At 35.9% G+C, this 21,275-nt stretch overlaps 1 protein-coding gene across 1 annotated transcript in view; it reads left to right on the plus strand.

The window, feature by feature from the left end:
* The window catches only part of LOC133321855 (uncharacterized), a 43,603-nt gene extending 25,486 nt beyond the window's left edge, over window positions 1-18,117 (plus strand). Inside the window, exons 4-5 of the mRNA XM_061530926.1 lie at window positions 17,000-17,115; window positions 17,178-18,117. Coding sequence (XP_061386910.1) covers window positions 17,000-17,115; window positions 17,178-18,117 — 1,056 coding nt within the window. The remainder of the gene's footprint in view (window positions 1-16,999; window positions 17,116-17,177) is intronic.
* Window positions 18,118-21,275: the final 3,158 nt, after the last annotated feature.

The raw sequence follows: 21,275 nt of genomic DNA on the forward strand, positions 1-21,275 counted from the left end.
CAGATACATTCCGAATGATATAGCATATTTATATATATGCTTACTGGAGTGAAACATACATATCCGCTAGAAGTTTGGGACTCTAAAGCCGTTCCCTGCTTTTAACTCAAACCGAATTGTTGTTGTTTGAATTGTTTTCTACCATTTTATGAACCAATTTTTGTGAACCTCGGAATTATTGCTTTTCAATACCTATCAATTTCACTGGGTGCTGGTGTGTTACTGGGCGCTGGTGTCGCTTCCTGCTTTGAGACGGCAGGTTTGGCTTTTACCTCACCCTTACCACTCTTGGCAGAAGCAGTTTGACGAGCATCTAGCGACTTCGGCTGCTTATCCAAGACCCTCATTCTCTTCACAGCCATAAGTTATGTTCGAGATTCGGTTCCCAGAATTGCAGCTGTCGCAGAGGTTGACGCAGCTGTCGCAAGCATTCGCTTCGTATTTGCCAATTGTTGGTTTATACAGCAATAACAGATCAATCGAGTTTTTAAAGATTGTCTTCCGTCCGCTTTCTGTGCATTTTTTACATCTAGTTAACATGATAATAACTACATCTGTTTTTCCTACAGCTTGGAAATTAGCTAAGGTTGTTCCTGTTAAGAAAAAGAGTGTTGTTGGTGAGCCTCAAGAATTTCGCACGATTTCTATTTTGCCAATATGTTCTACAGTTGTTGAGCATGTTTTGAAGTCACAGATTATTTATTACGTGCACAACAATTGTTTGTTGAATGATGCACAATGTGGCTTCAGAAGGAATAGGAGTACTGCATCGCTTTAGCTGGGACTGACAGATAGCATACGTGCTAGTTTAGACAATACCAGGTTTTGCGTTCTCTTGTCGCTTGACTTGGAAAAGGCGTTTGATAGGGTTGATCATTCTAATTGATTCGTAAGTTGCAATCGTTGTATAAGTTTTCAAGAAGCGCGAGTTATCTTTTGGCGTCTTATTTATTTGGCAGAGAGCAGTTGGTTTGTGCTGACAATAGATGTAGTTATATTTTACCTGTTAAAAGTGGTGTTCCTCAGGGTCGGTTTTGGGCCCGCTTTTTTTAATATCTTTCTTAACGATCTTTTTTCAGAGCTGAGTTTTTTTTTTTTGTGAAACAATTTTTCAGTTGTTATTCAAAGGAGATTGTCGATTTGCATCAGTATTGCCATGAAGGTGTTATATGTCTGGGTAACTAGAAACTCTCTTTGTGTTAACTCTTCGAAAACAAAAGCGCTTTTTTTGGTTTGTTTAGTAATAGTTTTGTATCTGTTGCCTATGATGATAGATATATTGAATTTGTCTCCGAATTGATGTGCTTTGGGATGGTCATTGATGATAAATTGAGTTTTGGAAGTCACATTAATGGGATTGCATCTCAGATGAATTCTTCCGTTCGGGGTCTTTATGCCACGGATTTAGCTGTGCCATTAGGAAGCGGTTGGCTTACGCATTGGTTTTGCCCGCTTTTCTTTACGATTTGGAAGTTTACTCCGGTTCTAGTCCCTTTAATTTGCGTCTCATTCAGATGGCTGTTAACAGAGTTATCCGGTATGTGTATAGATTGAATACCCGTACCCATGTCACGCCACATGTAATTGACTTCATTCTTATATTGATTCACGTTTGCTACTTAGTTTTTTTTTTAAATTTTTTGGATGGGGAGGTCATCAGCACCGGCCTCTGCGTTTCCACGACTGAGGGGTCTGCGATCCGAAACGACCCGAGCCTTACTCGGCCAAGGTCTGTCACCTAAGCCCATTGTTTAAAATCAATATGACTGCTACAACAACAATTTAAACGGGCATTGACATCGTCGAGAGTGATGGGGTGTTATGAAACCGAAGACTGGTCGGGTTGATTTGGAGGAGTCACTGAGATAATATTTGTGTTAATCACCAAAGTGTCATCCCCGAAATAGGTCGGGATACTCTCCTGACTAATGCGGAAGGAGCCGGTTTCCTCTCCAGGCTTGCATTGACATCGTCGAGAGTGATGTGGTGTGATGAAATCGAAAAGTGGTCGGGTAGATTAGCATTGGTCGTCACTGTTTTGGAGGATGATTGGGATCTGACCTTTTATAGTCCGAGACTGAGGTCGCAAAGGCAGACATACCAACATCAGTAGAAAAATCGTATACCATAAAATTTTATTTCTTAAAGAATGAGGGTTGCAGAAAAAGTTTTTTGAAGTGAGGACTTGAGGTCAGCCATTGCATAGTCTCTTATCATAGTAAGGCTTATCAGTTAAGCATGAAAAAAATTGTTGATACAGCCATTTGTCAACAATGCTCCGATCGAATATAATCGGGACGAAACTTAACACAGCTTATTTTAGACTCAATTTTGTACGTTATGCCAAATTTGGTGGAGCTATATAAAAATCTGAACCGATTTTCACGAGGCTCAACATATGTAATTCTAGATTCAATTCAGTGCGCAATACCAAATTTCGTGCAAATCGAAAGATTTGCATTGATGCACCATTTACATAAAATTGGACGAAAATACATATGGGAGCTATATCTAAATTAAACTCAATTTTCACGAAGCTTAAAATTTGTAATTCTAGACTCAATTCAGTGCGCTATACCAAATTTCGTGCAAATCGAAAGATATATAGGGACTTTGATGCACAATTTACATGAAATCGGACAAAATTATATATGGGAGCTAGATCTAAATCTAAATCAAATTTCATCCAAATAGGATCATAAATGCGACCTGTACTTTGTTTGCAATTTAACATCTACAGACGGACGGAGTTGCGTATCACGGACGGACATGCTTAAATCGACTCAGTGTACCACAGTGTGGTGAAGGGTATAAATAGTTAAGGCGACCAGATATCACCAAAGCTCCGATCGAATACAATCGGAACCCTGACTGCAAACCGTGCACACTGATATGCACGAGGTCGCCTAAAACCCCAGCATAAGGGGGTCATTTTCGTGTCATCTGTCCTGGGATCATAGGCACTCGGTCATTTCCTCCGAGATTCTTCCCCAGGACTAGCTGATTGTCCATGACTGATTATTTAATATTCACAGCTACCCAAAGAAAAACATTGGGCTTTCCACTATCCGCAACCTGTGGACGCTTCCGTTAGAATTCAGCTCTACTCCCAGTAGGCAAACGATTTAGATAAAGCTCACATGTGTATTTTCGACTGATGGTGCACCAAACTTACGCGGATTGTCACAAAATATTCTATAATCTCCCTGCAAAAATGTCAAAATTGGTCATCATTTTAGAAATTTGGTACCTGTTTAATTTCGATATTTTGGTGACTTTGGGAACATTTTTCAACTAAATAAGCTCTAATTTCATATCTTGGGTTATCATGTGGTGTATTTTTTTCTGTAAGGGCAAAGGATACAACCAAAGTAGAGTTAAGTTTGTTTTAAATGGGTACATTACTGTATGTTATAAAAATAATATTAGAAGCATTTCTTGTATATGCCCAAAGTGGTATAGGGTATCATATTGTCGGCCTCGTTCGACTTTTTACTTACAGTTGTACATTACATACTGCGTAATTTTTATTAATAACAATATTTTTCATTCTTTACAGCTTGCTTTGAATGCGCCTCAATATATGCTGAAGCTTGTTGGTTGTTAAAAATTCCGGTTGGGGAAATCAAATGAAGCTCCCAATTTGTCCCCAAAAATTTCTCAACAAAAAACCCCCAAACTAAAAATAAATATATACAACAACTTTGTTATTTAGTTTTTTAGGCTTACAATTTATTGTTAATGTGAAAAAAAAATGAGAAACAAAAACTCTATTGGCTTATAAATCGGAAAAACATACCAAATCAGGAATCCTAACTCAAACTCATGAACCAAAAAAGATGAAATCTAAAAAAAAAAATATTTTCAAAAAATATACATTTTTCTTTTTCTTAAAAAAAGAGAGACAGACAATAAATTTATTCCTATTAACAAAAAATCTTTAATTGTCGAAGTAAAACCAAAAACAAAGAAAACCTAATAACATTTATTCTAACAATCTAACACAAAAAAGATATAACCTTAATTATGATAATGTCATATTATCTAAAACCAAAACAAAAAATACTAATTCTCTTGCTAATATTTATATTTATAAACTAGAAGATATTTTCTGCGAATTGATATAAAGGAATTTTGAAAAAAAAACAAACTAATCTTAAACTTATAGCCAGGTTTTTTTCTACCAAACACAAACACCTTTTAACCAACACACACACAAATACACATTCGTGTTTTATATAACAGTTTTCCAATGTTACAATTTTTATGCAGGTATAACAAATAATAATGAAACCAGAAAATAAAACTAATGCTCTCATATATATGTATGTATGAATGTACCATATTTATAGATTTATAGTATGTACTCGAAATTTTGTTGTGGGTTTCAAAAATAAAACCCCACATATTTGAAACAGCCACAGAATTGAATAAGGCAAATAACAAAAAAAAAAAAACAACCACATTTAAGCATAAACAAATAAGAAAAACAAAATCTTTGTAAGAGAAAGTGCAATTTTTTTCTAACGATTGTAAAAACAAATACACATACATTTTTATCGTAAATAAAAAATTCAAAAAGAAAAAATATTAACTACATTTGTTTAATTTGGGTTGAATTGAGCAAGGGAGAAGACAATATAAAGGATGTTCATAGAAAAATTAGAAACTTAATAATTGCCTCCTAAATTTTGTAATTCCGTTTGCAACGCCTCGAAATATTCATCGGAGACCCCACAAAGTATTTATTCTTGATCAGAATAAATTTATATGTCGATTTATGCGTGTCCGTCTGCTGAAATCACGATAGAGATCGAAATATTTAAAATAGAGCACTGAAACTTTGCACAAACATTGCTAGTACTCCTAGGATGTTTGGTATTGCAAATGATCGGACCACGTTTTGGTGTAACTCCCATATAACGAAATTCCCTAATATTCGGTATTTTGGACACGATTTTCCTACGAATTTGAACACGTTTTTGTAATTTGGTATTTTTTTTTTTTTGTATTTTAACACTAACACACGTTTCAGGGTAGCTTCCATATGAGTGTGCCCCAATATTCGGCGTTTGTACACGCTTCTTAACCAAGTTGGCTGTAATTTGGTATTTTAAGTTATGATTTATAGCATATCCTTTTACTAAAAGTCAATTATATTGACCCCAATTTTAGTTTTCATATAACACCAATAGGGCAAAAGTTGTGGCTAAAATAAATTTTGCATGATCGATTTTTGGGTCTATTCATTCAATAAATGGTGCTGACGGCAAGTGTTTGCCAGTGCTGCCAAATTTATTGAAAATAATCGGTATTTTAGATTCTTCAACCAGTAAGGAAAGTTCAAACTCGGTCGGAATGTATCACTTTGGGTACATAAAAGAGATGTTCATATGTACAATATCCTTTAGATAGAATAAATTTTTTGTGGAGAGATTTGGAACCTATTAAGAACTCAAAATACTAAATTACAACCAATTCGGTGGAAAAATACGATCAAAACCCCCAAAAATACTGAAAATTAGGAGGTACCGTTATATGGGGGCTACCAGAAAAAAATGGACCTATATTTATAATTTTTTCTGGAGATATTTAGTACCCAAATGTACAAAATTTCAGTGAATTCGGTTGAAAAACTCGCTCAAGAACGCCAAAATACCGAAAATTGGGGGTACCCTTATATGGGAAAATTTAAGCACCTATGTAAAATTTCAGCACCCTATCTCAATTCCTTCAGAAGATGGCGTGATTACAACAGACAGACGGACATGGCTAAAACGTCTTAAAATTTTAACCTGATCAAGAATATATATACTTTATAGGGTCGGAAATGAATATTTCGATGAGTTACAAACGGAATGACAAAATTAATATACCCTCCATACTATGGTGGAGGGTATAAAAAAATCGCATACATGAATCTGTGCAAAGCTGTGCAAAATGTTGTCTCAATCGGACCAACATTGGGAGTTTGGCGCACCATTTACCAAAAATCGGACGAATATATATATATATGAGCTACATATATCTAAATCTGAACCGATTTTCTCCAATTTCAATAGGGTTCGTCCTTGGGTCAAATAAGTGACATGTGCCAAATTTCATCCAAATCGGATCTTAAATGCGACCTGTACTTTGTTCACAAAAATACATGGACAGACGGACGGAACCATGGGTTTATCTCGATTCATTTTGCCTGTTAAAAACATATGCACAAAGACATAATACCCTGTATCACAGTGTGGTGAAGGGTATAAAATTGAATGCGTCACAATACAAATCTCAATTAATAGCTTAGATAGTACCCCAGTATAGTTGACAGATTTTCCATACTAACAGAAAGTAACAGTTTTCTTGGAGTCTCCATTCTCAGGTAATAGCACCGAACAATAGGTATATTTCGGAACATCGTTGCATATGCCCACTACTTCGTTAGCGAATATGGGAAATATTTAAACATTTCTTAACATATTATGTTGTGTTTACACAAAACTGAATATGTCAGAAGAGCTAATCAATCTACACACCAATATCGACCATATTTAACATTTGGATACCATCCAAAACTACCACCATATCTCAACACTACACCCTATACTAAATTTGGTACAATTTATTACATTTTGTACTCTTCTAGCTCTATATGTTCACCCAAAACTTCGTAATCGTAATTCGATGTGTCAGAATCCCAGCTCTATCGGATGAACCAAATCTACATTTTAACAAACTTAGTACTGTTTAGTACCCATTAATATATATTTCAATAACTACGTATTTTTACAACCCAATAGAATTCATATTTCCCAATTTCAGGATTTAAGCCCGATCTGTTCACCCAAATCCTAATTGTACCAAATTTAGTACCATTTAGTCCACATACATTTCCAAAACTTTCTACATACCCTAATACAGCACTCCAAAAGTGATCGTAACTTTAAATTTCAGAATTCCAGCTCTATCGGTTGACCTAAATCCAAATTGTATCAAATCATACGTACAAATTACAAAATCTACATGCATACCCCAATCCTACACTCCAACAGTAATATTAATTCGAAAAGGATTCCTTAACTATAGGATCACCAAAATCCAAATTGTATCATATTTGGTACCATTTAGTAGACATAGATACTGATTTCCAAGACTACATCCATACAGCAATCCTACACCCCAACAATAGTCTATATCCAAATGACTGTGTTCCAGCTCTATCGGATTACCCAAATCCAAATCGTACGAAATATAGTACCATTTATTACTTTTCATACACATATTCCAATTCTACACTTCGACGGTAATGTTAATTTCAAATCCACGCGTTCCTTCAAATACAAATTATACCAAGTTAAGTACGTTTGGTATACATCCTTATATCGAGTCTACTTCTCAACCTGATTCCCATTCCAAATTAGATCTATCCGTTTACATGCTACGAAATTATAACAAATTTAGTACATTTTATTACTTTTCGAATTATTTAAAAAAATTTTCAAAACCTGTGAGCGGAATAGGGGCCCTACACAACTACCACGGAACTCTAACTTTTTGCGGATTTTTATTCCGAGCCTGGACAATATATCGAGATAGTTGCATCCTCGTTTTTCCGAATATTACTGATATTACTAATGGCTTATAGATCGACTCGAAAAAATAAGTTTTTGGCCCATTTCATCCCAAAATTTTTATCCGATCATCACCGAAAATTATAGGCGTTGTGCTTGACCATAACTAGAACCTCATGCAAAACTTTAAAGCGATATAGCGCTGTATTTCCGCCCTCCAGTGTTGTAATGGTTTACTAAATAATATCTGAATACGTAAGCACTTGTAAATATTTACGTGTAACTCCCACATCCGAGTACATAGGACAATATAATTGGTATCAATTTAAAGGCCATCCACTCCTCTTGGATATTCTATCAAATTCTCGGGTCTATGTCCTTCAGGAGTAAATAAATACGCTATAAAATACAAAATTTGTAATTTTTCACACAAAAATCAGGGTAGATTTGACCCGCTAAATATTTGACAGATCTTTTTCCTTGTGAAAATTCGCGATGTTTGGGCCGTAATTGCGATCAGAAAATCAGATAAAAATAAAGATTTTGGTCCATTTCATACCCTAAATATTAACCGAAAACAATAGAGGTCTTCATTGGGCAGAACCCATTTTACATGCAAAATTTTGTGAAGTTGGTCCATAATTGTGGCCTGTATCGTTTTTACAAATTATAATGGACAGACGGACGGACACACATGCCTAGATCGACTCAGCTAGTCGAGATATGACGCTTGGTACACTTAAAGGTGTGTCTAGGACCAATATTTCGCTGCGTTACAAACTTTTGGGGCTGCACAAAGCTATAATACCCTGACAACATAGTTGTGTAGGGTATAAAAACGTTCATATATTGGCTCATCTATCCTACACTCCATCAGTGACCCTCATTCCAATATTAAAAGTTCTAGCTCAACCGGTAAGCCTTATCTGACACATTTACACTAAGAGTGGCCCTCATCCCAATATTTCAAGTCCTATCTTCGAATACACAGGCAATATGCAAATATTAGTTTGTGCAAAGTTTGTTTTGAGGGGATCCCCATTCTCGGGGTCAAAAAATTTTTTGATTTAATTCGAATCTACACTAATTCAAGAATGTCTCTACAAAATTTCAAGTGAAAATCTCAAGAACTCTTGAAGATACAGCGATTTATCGTGTCAGCATCAAGTGACGGTTAAAGGGCTTCTCAAACTTTAAACGCGTTTTTCTCTTTTGGGAATGGCGAGCACGATAACTCAAAAACCAATAACCCATCGATTCCAAATTTTTACACGTTTCTCTGTGAGTGTATAGCTATCGTTTGAAATTGGATAAAGCCAATCGGTGAAGCTCTTCCTTATTTTTTATACCCTTCACCACTCTGTGGTACAGGGTATTATGTCTTTGTGCATATGTTTGTAACAGGCAAAAGGAAACGAGATAGACACATGGTTCCTTTAGAGAATATGCATGGAATCACTTTCTGAGTCGATTTATGCATGTCCGTCCGTCCGTCCGTCTGTCTGTCGATGTAAAATTGTAAACAAAGTACAGGTCGCATTTATAATCCGAATTGGATGAAATTTAGCATAGGTCACTTACTTGACCCAAGGACGAACCCTATTGAAATTGGGAAAAATCGGTTCAGATTTAGATATAGCTCCCATATATATATTTAACCGATTTAATGTAAACGGTCCCTATATATCTTTCGATTTGCACGAAATTTGGTACAGCCTAATCATTTAGGTCTAGAATGATGTCTGCCAAATTTCGTAAAAATCGGTTCAGATTTAGATATAGCTCCCCTATATATATTTAACCGATTTAATGTAAAAGGTCCCTATATATCTTTCGATTTGCACGAAATTTGGTACAGCCTAACCGTTTAGGTCTAGAATGACGTCTGCCAAGTTTCGTAAAAATCGGTCCAGATTTAGATATAGCTCCCATATATAGTTTCGTCCGATTTCATGTAAATGGTGCCCCAAAGTCCCTATATATCTTTTGATTTGCACGAAATTTGCCATAACATACTGAATTGAGCCTAGAATGATGTCTGCCCAGTTTCGAGAAAATCGGTCCAGATTAAGATATAGCTCCCATATACAGTTTCGTCCGATTTCATGTAAATGGTGCCCCAAAGTCCCTATATATCTTTCGATTTGCACGAAATTTGGTACAGCCTAATCATTTACGTCTAGAATGATGTCTGCCAAATTTCGAGAAAATCGGTTCAGATTTAGATATAGCTCCCATATATATTTTCGTCCGATTTAATGAAAATTGGGCAACAAAGTCTCTCTACATCCTTCGATTTGCATGAAATTTGACATAGAGTACTGAATTAGGTGCTGAACGATGTGTGCCAAGTTTTGAGAAACTCGGTTCAGATTTAGATAGAGCTCCCATATATACTTTCGTCCGATTTAAGGTAAATGGGGCTCCAAAGTCCCTCTTTATCTTTCGATTTGATTGAAATTTGGCACAGAGTACTGAATTAGGTCCAGAACGATGTGTGCCAAGTTTCGAGAAAATCGATTCAGATTTAGATATAGCTCCCATATATAGGTTCGTCCGATTTATGGTAAATGGGGCACCAAAGTCCCTATATATGATTCGATTTGCTCGAAATTCGGCATAGAGTACTGAATTAGGTCCAGAATGATGTGTGCCAAGTTTCGTGAAAATCGGTTCAGATTTTGATATAGCTCCCATATATATTTTCCTCCGATTTTAGGTAAATATCCATCTCCATCGATTTGCACGAAATTTGGCATAGCGTACTGAATTAAGTCTAGAACGATGCGTGTTAAATTTCATGCAATTCGGTTCAGATTTAAATATAGCTCCCACATATATTTTCGTCGGACTTAATTAAATGGTATACCAAAGTCATTATATATCATTCTTTATCAAAGTCCCTAAAATTTGGAAAGTTTTGGTGAAATCGGCTCAAATTTGGATAGAGCTACCATATATATTATCTCACGATTTTTAGTAAATGATGCACCAAGATCTTAAAATGTTTCTGATATGCACAAAACATACTGAAATTAGTATAACATAACCTGGGACAAGTTCCGATGAAATCGGTTTAGATTTTGATATAGCTTACCGTCCGATTTTAAATTAAGTAATTTAGTATATGTTGCAAAGTATAGTATAGGTTGCAGAATGACATGTTTATGGATCCAATTTCATTTTACTGGTCCTTCAAAAATGCGAGAACTCTTAGGATTCATCGGTTGAATATACCCAAAGTGGTGAAGGGTATCATATAGTCGGCCCCGTCCGACTTTACTACTTTCCTTACTGGTTTTTAACTTGGTTTTCGGTCAAAAATCGGCGATTTTCCAAAAATATTTTTTCAAAGGTCCGCCATTTTGTTAATTTTGGAGCGAGGTCAATAATCCTAGTTCAAAATTGGGAGGGGGGGGGGGGGGGGGGGGGGGGGGGGGGGGGGGGGGGGGGGGGGTCCCGTAAATCGGATGTCTGTTCGCATGATATTACAAAACTAATTTTTAGCAAAATTTTGACCAGTTTGTGTGGAAGGTACCAGAAGAAAATATTCCCCATTTTTATACATTTTTCTTCCAAACTTAGTTTAAGTTCGAAGATGGGGAATATCGGTCCACTCCTTCTGGTACCTCCCTCACAAAATGTTTGAAATTGTGCTAAAAATTGATTTTATAATAACAATTTATTATCTTTACCAAGCCTAGATCAAGTAGGAAGATGGGACTTATTGATCCACTCCTTCTGGTACCTCCCCCGCAAAGGGTCAAAATGTTCAATATTTTAAATCCAGTATCAGGCGAATGAAATGTCTGATTTGTACCATTCCTTGCACAATTTATTAACTTTATAAAGGCTAGATCAGGTCTGAAGATGGGACTAATTGGTCCACTCCTTCTGGTAATTCCCACACAAATGGTCAACATATTCAATATTTATAAATCAAATATCAGTCGAATGGAATGCCCGATTTGAACCATACTTTACTAGATCAAGATCAAGCCCGAACGTGGGACCCGTGTGCCCTCTCCTCTGCTACCTCCTACAAAAAATGTCAATTTATATATTTTATCAAAATTAAATCCTAAACATATTTATTTAAACCTATACCCTATATACCATATATAAAACGAATAATAAAACTTGTGTATAACTCCGAAGACCTCCTCCGCAAACCATAGGTTGAGGTTATATATCTGTCGGCAACATCGACTAACATTTTTTTACTTGTCGAATCAGATTTATGTTTGAAAGAAGTATTAGGATTTGTAAAGTTTGGAGGAAATCAGTTACTCCCTCCGAGAGTTTTCGTGTGCACCAACCTGACAGAGTTGCGGACATTTGTAAATCGACTTCAAATTGTCCGAAACAGATTTGGGGTCTAAAATCAATATTTCGATGATACATATTTTTGCCGTGGCAAATAGTCATAAGGTTGAGGATATAAAAGGAAATTTATAAATGTGAAATTAAGGAAAAGCCGAGAAGACCGACCACAGCACGTCAAGTTCGGTCAACTATGTTTGGAAAAATCTTCGTATTATCTGAGACGGATTATTTTAGGAAGGCATCACCCATTTTTTTATTCGAACCTTAACTACTCTACACGATTTCAAAAATGTCCCTTTAAAATTTCAGGTGAAAATCTTAACAAGAGTTCTTCTCTAACTTTAAACAAGTTTCTGTCGAAACAATAATCATAAACTAATTATCCACCCGTTCCAAAATTTCACACGTTTATATGTACATACATAGCAATCTTATCAACTGTAATGTATTCCTTATTTTCTAATAGAGAAATTTCCAAAAATCAAATTTCATATGGTTTTTACTTAACGACATGTTTGCAATTATTTCATTTCGAACGATGAAAATAAATTTTGAAATAACGGTAATACATTTGTTGCCATACTGCGTAAATATTAAAAATGGTTGGCTATTCGAAATATTCTACACACACATCACTCTCTCAAACATATGGCAACCATTGCTGATGTAAATTTCATTCAGTCAGCCAGCCAATGTTTATGGCAAACACTCAGAAGGTTGTAATCGTTAAAACAAACAACATTGAGTTAATTGACCGACGAGAATCGAAACAAAAACTGTGGGATATTCAATTAACATTTCATAGATAGATATGGTAGGTTGGCTGATTGGCTGATTGATAACTGGATTCGAATCGATTTCCAGTTTAGAAATCAATTTGAAAATCATAAATAATTTGTTGTGTAATAAATATATGTGCGTGTGTGATAACCGTTTAAATGTGAAATTTAAATTATTTAAATTTTCTTGAAAAACAAATCGAAAACGATGCAACAATTTATTTTAAAGAGTGTAGATATCTTGTGTGTGGAAAAAAGAGCAAACGATGGGAAATGGAAAGAGAAATAATCAATAACGCTTTTCTTATCTTTTCACGTGATTGCGAAGGTCATGGAAAAGCTAATACAAAACAAAATACTTGTCAAGGACTTTGTGTTTAACCGAGGTCATAAACGCACACACATACACACTCGCACTCACACACTCGTAGTTGTTGAGTGAATTTTTGTTTGGTGGTGTCTTAGGTGAATGTGAAAAGAGATTAAGTGAGATTTTGTTGGAAAATTGGGAAAATGTAAAGAAACGTAAACAAATAAACAAAATTGAAATTTTGTGATTAACGACAGATAATCTAAACAAATTGCTGGACTGGAATTTATTCCGTATTCAAAATAAACAAACTATTTAATAAATCAGAACATCTGGACATTGTGTCGGAGGAATGTGTTAATGAGGACGTTTATTTTTAATTATGATTCAAATATTGAATAGTAATAGTGAACAGTGGCCAGATTAAATGTAAACCTCATTTTGTCGGTGGAAAATAATTTCGTCGTTGCCTATCTGATATCATCAACAACACCATCTGAGATCATTACGTTTTACTTTAGCCAGTTTGTTTTTATTTTGAAAATTCTGTTGTAGCGCATTTTAGTGTGACATCATTGAAATCGTCATCATGAGAGAGGTTACCCACATATGTGGTATTAGTAAATGTTATTTAGATACCACAGCCAGTATTAATAGAATAATTTAATACAAAATTTACAACAGTATTAAGATAACAATTTATAAATATTGACTTAATGATGACTGAACAAAAAACTCGTTTTTAAGTGCATTTGAACTTTTTATATCAGCATTAGGAAAGAGAGATTTATATTCAAAAGAGATTTATATTGCGTTCAAAATAGTGTCATTGACTAAGAAAGTCGTTAAATTCGATTCAGGTGAAATTTTTATTCCATCGAGCATTAGGTGAACGTTTAAAAAAAGTAAAGTCGATCGAATTTTGTATACCCTCCCCCATACTGTGGTACATGGTATTATGTCTTTGTGCATATGTTTGAAACAGGCAAAAGGAATCGAGATAGACCCATGGTTCCTTTTGAGAATATACATAGAATCTCTTTCTGAGTCGATTTATGCATGTCCGCTCGTCCGTGTATTTTTGTGAACAAAGTCCAGGTCGCATTTATGATCCGATTTGGATGAAATTTGGCATATGGAACTTATTTGACCCAAGGACGAACCCTATTGAAATTAGAGAAAATCGGTTCAGATTTAGATCGGTTCAGATTTAGATCGGTTCAGATTTAGATTTGGATATAGTTTTGTCCTATTTTTTGAAAATTATGCACCAAACTCCCAATATTGGCCTGATTGAGACAAAATTTTGCACAGAGTACTGAATTAGCTCTATATTGATATATGGCATTTTTGGCCGATTGGCACAAAATTTTGCACAGCATTCTGAATTAATTGCAAGTTTATGTTATTGTGACGTATTGTTGGAATCGGTTCAGATTACGATATAGCTCCCACATATAGTTTCCTTCGACTTTATGTAAATGGTGCACCATACTGTCAATGTTTGTCCGATTGAGACAAAATTGTGTATAGCGTATTGAAGTTACTTCAGGTAGATGTCTGTAATGAAATAACTCCAGGTTGACGTCTGTGAAGTTTTGTTGAAATCGGTTCAGATTTATATATAGCTCCCATATATATTTTCGTCCAATTTTATATAAATGGAGCACCATACTGCCAATATTTGTGCGATTGCGACAAAATTTTGCACAGCGTACTGAGTTAGGTCTTGATTGATGTATGCGCGAAGTTTTGTTTGGAATCGGTTCATATTTAGATATAGCTCCCATATATAGTTTCGCCCGATTTTATGTAAATGGAGCACCTAACAGTCAATGTTTTCCGATTGAGACAATATTTTGCATACCGTATTGAAGTTACCACAGGTTGACATCCATGAAGTGTTGTTGAAATAAGTTCAGATTTAGATATAGCTTCCATATAAATTTTCGTCCGATTTTATGTAAATGGCGCACCAAAGAGTCAAATTTAGGCCGAACTAGTGTACAACGTACCAAACCGAACCTGCAATAACGTGTATTGGATTTTGTGTCGAGATAAAATAGCGCACTGTGTGCAGCATACCAAATGGTGGATTCCACGGTTGCTCAAACACGTCCATTTATATATAGGTCTTATACATATTTTGCTCGATGATTGACATTCACGCTATCTTCTGAAGGAATTGAGATAGGGTGTTGAAATTTTGCATAGGTTTGCTTTTTGTCTGCAGGCAGGTCAAGTTCGAAGATGGGATATATCGGTCCTCGTTTAGGCATAGCTCCCATAGTACCCCCCAATTTTCTTGAGCATATGTTTGTAACAGACAAAAGGAAACGAGATAGACACATGGTTCCTTTTGAGAATATGCATAGAATCACTTTTTAAGTCGATTTATGCATGTCCGTCCGCACGTCTGTCTGTCCATGTTAAATTGTAAACAAAGTACAGGTCGCATTTATGATCCGAATTGGAAGAAATTTGGCATAGGTTACTTATTGGCCCAAAGACAAACCCTATTGAAATTGGGAAAAATCGGCTCAGATTTAGATATAGCTCCCATATATATTTTCGTCCGATTTATTGTAAATGGTGTACTAAAGTACCTATATATCTTTCGATTTGAACAAAATTTGGCACAGCGTACTGAATTGGCTCTAGAATGATGTGTCTTAAGTTTCGTGAAAATCGTTTCAGATTTAGATATAGCTCCCATATATATTTTCGTCCGATTTAATGTAAATGGTGTACCAAAGTCTCTGTATATCTTTCGATATGGACGAAATTTGACATAGCGGGATGAATTAGTTCTAGAATGATGTGTGTACAGTTTCGTGAAAATCGGTTCAGATTTGGATATAGTTCCCATATATATTATCGTCCGATTTAATGTAAATGGCGCACCAACGTCCCTATATATCTTTCGATTTGCACGCAATATGACATTGCTTATTGAATTAAGTCTAGAAAGATGTGTGTTAAGTTTCGAGAATATCGGTTCAGATTTAGATATGGCTCCCATATATATTTTCATCCGATATAATGTAAATTGTGCACAGAAGACCTAAAGTTTGTCCGATTGACACACAATTTTGTACAATGTACTGAAGTAAATACAAATTTATCTTTTGTTAGGGTCGTTGAAATCGTTTCAGATTTAGATATATCTCCCACATATATATTTTCGTCCAATTTTAGGTAAATGGTGCACCAAACTTCTTTCAGATTAGGATAAACTTCTTAGACGATTTAGCTGAAATCTCTCAAGAGTCACTTGGGTTGTTTCGAAACGAACTAGTTCAAAGGAACTAGTCCGCAAAAGGAACAATCGGAACTAGGTTCGGCTCCCTGGATCATTTAGTTCATTTTGCTGCAGTCATTCCTTTTGACTCCCGTTCGCGTATTTATTTTTGATCCAATCACTCATTTTGTAGTTCTTGTAGATAACTAGTTCAAATAGTTGAGCAGCCTTGTCTGAAACAAGCTTGTTCAGAATGTTATTCCTTTCCAGTAGTTACATTTTTTTTAATTTTTGAGTGACTTAACAGCGAAGGATTTCTTCCACGTCAGAGGCCGTCTTTCGGCCCGACCTACTTTATTCTTTTCCTTTCTCAAAAACTTTAAACAATTTTTCAGGTTCTGGGACAGAGCATGCGTCACATTTTTCAACATCAAAGTTGGAATTTCCTTTTTTCGGTTTGGAATTTTAAAAATGCCAATAAAATAAATTAATTTTAATGAAAAAACAAAAAAAAAAAAATAAAATTATCACTTAAAAAAACATCGTGGCTTCTTGACGAAATTTTCCGTGGAATTCTCCAAGATTTTAAAAAATAAAAAATTTTAAAGATTGGGGCAGGTTCTGGGTCAACTGTGAGGAAATTATGAAATCTTTTGATTCACAATTAAATAATATTGAGGAGAGAAATGAAGATGAACTATTCCTTATTTTGCCTTTCAGCATCAAGTTCTTGAGTGTCAAATATCTGCAACTAATCCACCTTTATTTTATTGTTTTTCAGGTCTCCATTAACGAAGACATTCCGGGAAATCCTCTCTATGCCAACAATAAAATTGGATGGATTCAGGAGGGTCTTTCGTTTTTAATACGTGGTCAAATTCTACCAAATGGCGAACGGTGAGTATTTCAATTATAATCCTGGTTCCCATTTTCATTCACTTTTTTCAATTTCCCTCCAGCTTCATTGTGGACTTCTGTACGGAAAATGCCAGCAACGACATTGCATTACGTTTGTCAGCGGTGATATCACGCAACATGATTGGTCGTAATACCCGAACGAATGGTTATTGGGGCACCGAAGAAATTACCTCCCTTATGCCATTTAACTTGAAACCAGGATCACAATTCCTACTACAAATTCTCTTTACAATGGATGCTGTGCTGATAGCCGTAGATGGTTTCCACATTGCCAAATATGAACATCGTCTATCGTTTTACGATATACGATCAATAGAAATACGGGGAGATGTACATGACTTACACGTTGATCGTAAACTTGTCACGGATTATCCACAACGTACGGGAAAATCGAAACATTTTGTTAGTATAAGTAATCGTCATGCGGATACGGGTATCTATAATTCGGAAGATTATGAACACTATAGAAAATATACAGAAGAGGAGGAGGAAGAAGAAGAGGAGCTTGAATCGGAAGAATTACGTCCATTATCATTGCCTTATTATGCCTCATTTCCACGTGGTTTCTTCGAATTGGGTTACCGCATGATGATTTGGGGTCGCGTTCGCAGTAAACCTCAATCATTTCGTATAAGCCTACAATCGGGTCACAGCATTTGGCCACAACCGAATGTGGCATTAGTTTTAGAATTCCATTTCTATATGAATAGTCAGGGTGAGACGGGAGAACCCATGGTGCTGCGAAACTCTTTTGCCAATGGTCGATGGACGGGTGAGATTAAATCGGAATTATCCACAGGTCTAAGACCTAATGCCGAATTCCGCTTACACATTGTGCGTGGCAAGAATGCCTTTGAAATTTACCTGAATGATAGACCCTTAATGAATTATCCCTACAAAGTACATCCTAAGTGTGTGGACACCATGTTGGTGTCGGGAGATTTGAAACTATATGATATTGAAATTGAAGAAGGTGATTGAAAACGAGACGGTGCCAATTGTTATGCCATGATAATCTAAATTCTTAGTAAAATATCTTAAATTAAAAAAAATAGAAAAAATGTACAATTGTTAAATTTGTTATTAATTTTATTCAATAAACTTGCAAATCAGGAATTGTTTTAAGAATAAGAATTTGAGGTTAGTTTTATTGGAGTTTACAAATTTAAGAAGTAAAAAACAGAACCGTGAAATGTATATGGTATCAACAATAGATGTCAGAAGAAAATTAAGTTTACACACCAAGGTCCTATATATTAACAGTTAAACGTAAATTTCCCTCCACCATGAGGTGGGTATTAAAATTACCTAAAATTGATAGGGACATTTATATCGACTATGTGAAATTTAAATAGCAACCAGGATAAAACGAAACTGCAGGCAAGACTGCCTGTGGGAAAGGCTGCCTGATCGAAGATCGCTGTATTGAATTTAATTTCGTCAGCAGTATGTTTTTTTTGACACCATGTCACCATACAAGGTAACCATATGTAAGGATGGGGAGGACGATCCTCATATATAGCCAGTGTATGATCTCCGGTCGAAGTCCCCAGCTCTTACCTCTGGAGTTCTTGGATTGTACCAAGGTATTTTGCTTCTTCAGAAAGGGTTACGGTTACTCCTCCCAGTGATGGCAGGCGGAAACTAGGAATCTTACGTTTCCTAGTGAAGAGACTAATTCTGTCTTGGTGGGGTTAACACCAAGACCATTGGCGTGTGCCCAGTTAGACGGAATTGAAAGGGGACCCCAAAATATCTGACATTGTTATTAGAAATTTCGCACCAACCTTCAAAACTACATCATCGGCATAGGCTACAACCTTTATCTTAAGATGATCGAACTTCAATTTATCACTTGAACCCACAGAAGGGGAGATAGTACCCCCCTGTGGTGGGATGAAGGTTACTGTTACCTCTTTTCATAGATATGTACGATAGAAGTCGACAAGCCCTAAAAATGTCGTGCAGAGAGGCTAATAATCGTTCATCTGTGTGTTGCACCATGGCCGGTATTATATCATCTGGACCAGGAGATTTATAGGGTTGAAAACTACTTTTCGCCCATACCAGTTTTGGGTAGCTTATAGTGCTTTCTATCAGTTTCTCCCTCCCCCCTTCCTCGTTCGAACCATATGCTGATGCGCACACTGCGCACCCTCACTATAGTCCTTACAACCAGGAAAGTGGGTTGACGATAGAAGATCAAGAGTCTCACTACCAGAGTTTGTCCACGTTCCATCACTTCGCTCAAAGCTACCTATAGATTTTGGATCTTTAAATAGTACTGTGCGAAATTTGTCCGCTTTGTTGAATCCTTCGATTGAGTCACTATAGCAGAGCCAAGACTCACGTTTAGCCTTCTTGATTTCACTCATATACCTATTGAACTGTTCTCTATAAACGTCCCAATCTGTACTGAGTTTTGTCTTACTAACTCTATTGTATGCTTTCCTTGCAGCCTTCCTCAAGGATGCAAGCTTTGTGACCACCATACCGACTGAGATTTTTTTCTCAGGGTATGTTAAAGGACATGAAGCCTTATTTCTCTTCAGAAGAGTGGCCGTGTCAATGTTCACAGCTTCCTCAATATCCTCAACCGTTTTAAGATAAGGCTGCTGTTTTGGCTTTGAATTTGTCCCAGTTTCTCTTCCGAGGATTCCTATAAGGCTTCTGTTTACCTCTGGAGTTAGGAATCCCAGTTCATAACCCAGAGTCGTCCATATTAGTGAGTCAATGACTTCACCTCTCACTCTATGCGTCTTGAACCATCAAAATACATACCAAAGTTCTGGACCATTATTTGGGGGTTGTACCCAAGGATCAATTATTTCATCCAATGATAAACCAAAATACATAAACCAAAATACATTTAGATCTAATTCGCCTGAAAAACCTGTCTAAAATCCTTCAAATTTCCCAAAATCGGGGTACAGTTTTATAGGGGCTATACCAAAACGTGGATTAATATTAATCATTTGTGTTAAGAAGATTTGCTACCCAATAATATTTCGCAGTACGATTCGTCTGGAAAACGTGTCCAAAATCCTCGCAATTTCAAAAATATGGGATACCGTTATATGGGGAAACTGCGGCCAAAATTGATAATTTTTGGTGACTAGATTTTCAACCCAATGATAATCTGGATTGTAAAATTACAGCGACTATGGTTGGAAATGTGTCCAAATTCTCCAAAATACATAAATTTGGGAGCTACCGACTATTCCCAAACTTGGACCAATTTTGATAAATTGTTGAAACTAATTTTGCTACTAAATGAGTTTCAAAACTGCCATATTACAGCCAATTTGGTGTAAAAACGTACCCAAAAATACCGACATTTGGGAAGTGTCAAAACTTCTCAAAATATCAAATATGGCGGTCTATACCAAAACGCTGACCAATACATCCCATTTTTAATGCCTAGAGATCGTATTTACCGGGTAAATACCCAAGGGGTGGCTAAATACCGGGTAAATACCCAAGGGGTGGCTAAATACCGGGTAAATATCAATTTGCGGGTATTTATTTGGAATTTACTATATTGAATCGGTAATACAACATCTTACACCCTATTTCCGGGTTTCTGTTATCAAATCGATTTAGAATGGATAGTTTTACGATACTTTAACGACGTGGGTAAATACTTGGTTAATTACACGAGTTTTTACCCAAAATTGGGTATAAACTCATTGACTGCAGAACCACTTGACATTTCAGATCAACATTTTGCATACATCTTTTTAATGTCAAAGCAAATATAGAAATCCAAAATGGGGTCCCTGGGTCCAAGTTTTGTTCTTTTGGGTACCAAATGTCCATGCAAAAATGTATGTATAACAGAAACCCGGAAATATGGTGTAAGATGTTGTATTACCGATTCAATATAGTAAATACACAAATAAATACCCACAAATGGGTATTTACCCAATTTACGGGGTATTTACCCAATTTACCGGATATTTTCCCAATTTACCGGGTATTTACCCTTTGGGTATTTACCCACTGTCCATCTCTATTAATGCCAGACATCCTAAGTATAGTAACAATGTATATGCGATATTTCAAAGATCTACCCAAGAACTATTTTGATTTCGGATAAAATTTTATTCTGATCAAGAATATATAGAAATCTTTATGGG

This window comes from Musca vetustissima, unplaced genomic scaffold (genome assembly GCF_032173495.1).
Source record: "Musca vetustissima isolate MV318-11 ecotype Yass unplaced genomic scaffold, APGP_CSIRO_Mvet_v1 utg23410, whole genome shotgun sequence".
In the NCBI taxonomy this organism is placed as follows: Eukaryota; Metazoa; Arthropoda; class Insecta; order Diptera; family Muscidae; genus Musca; species Musca vetustissima.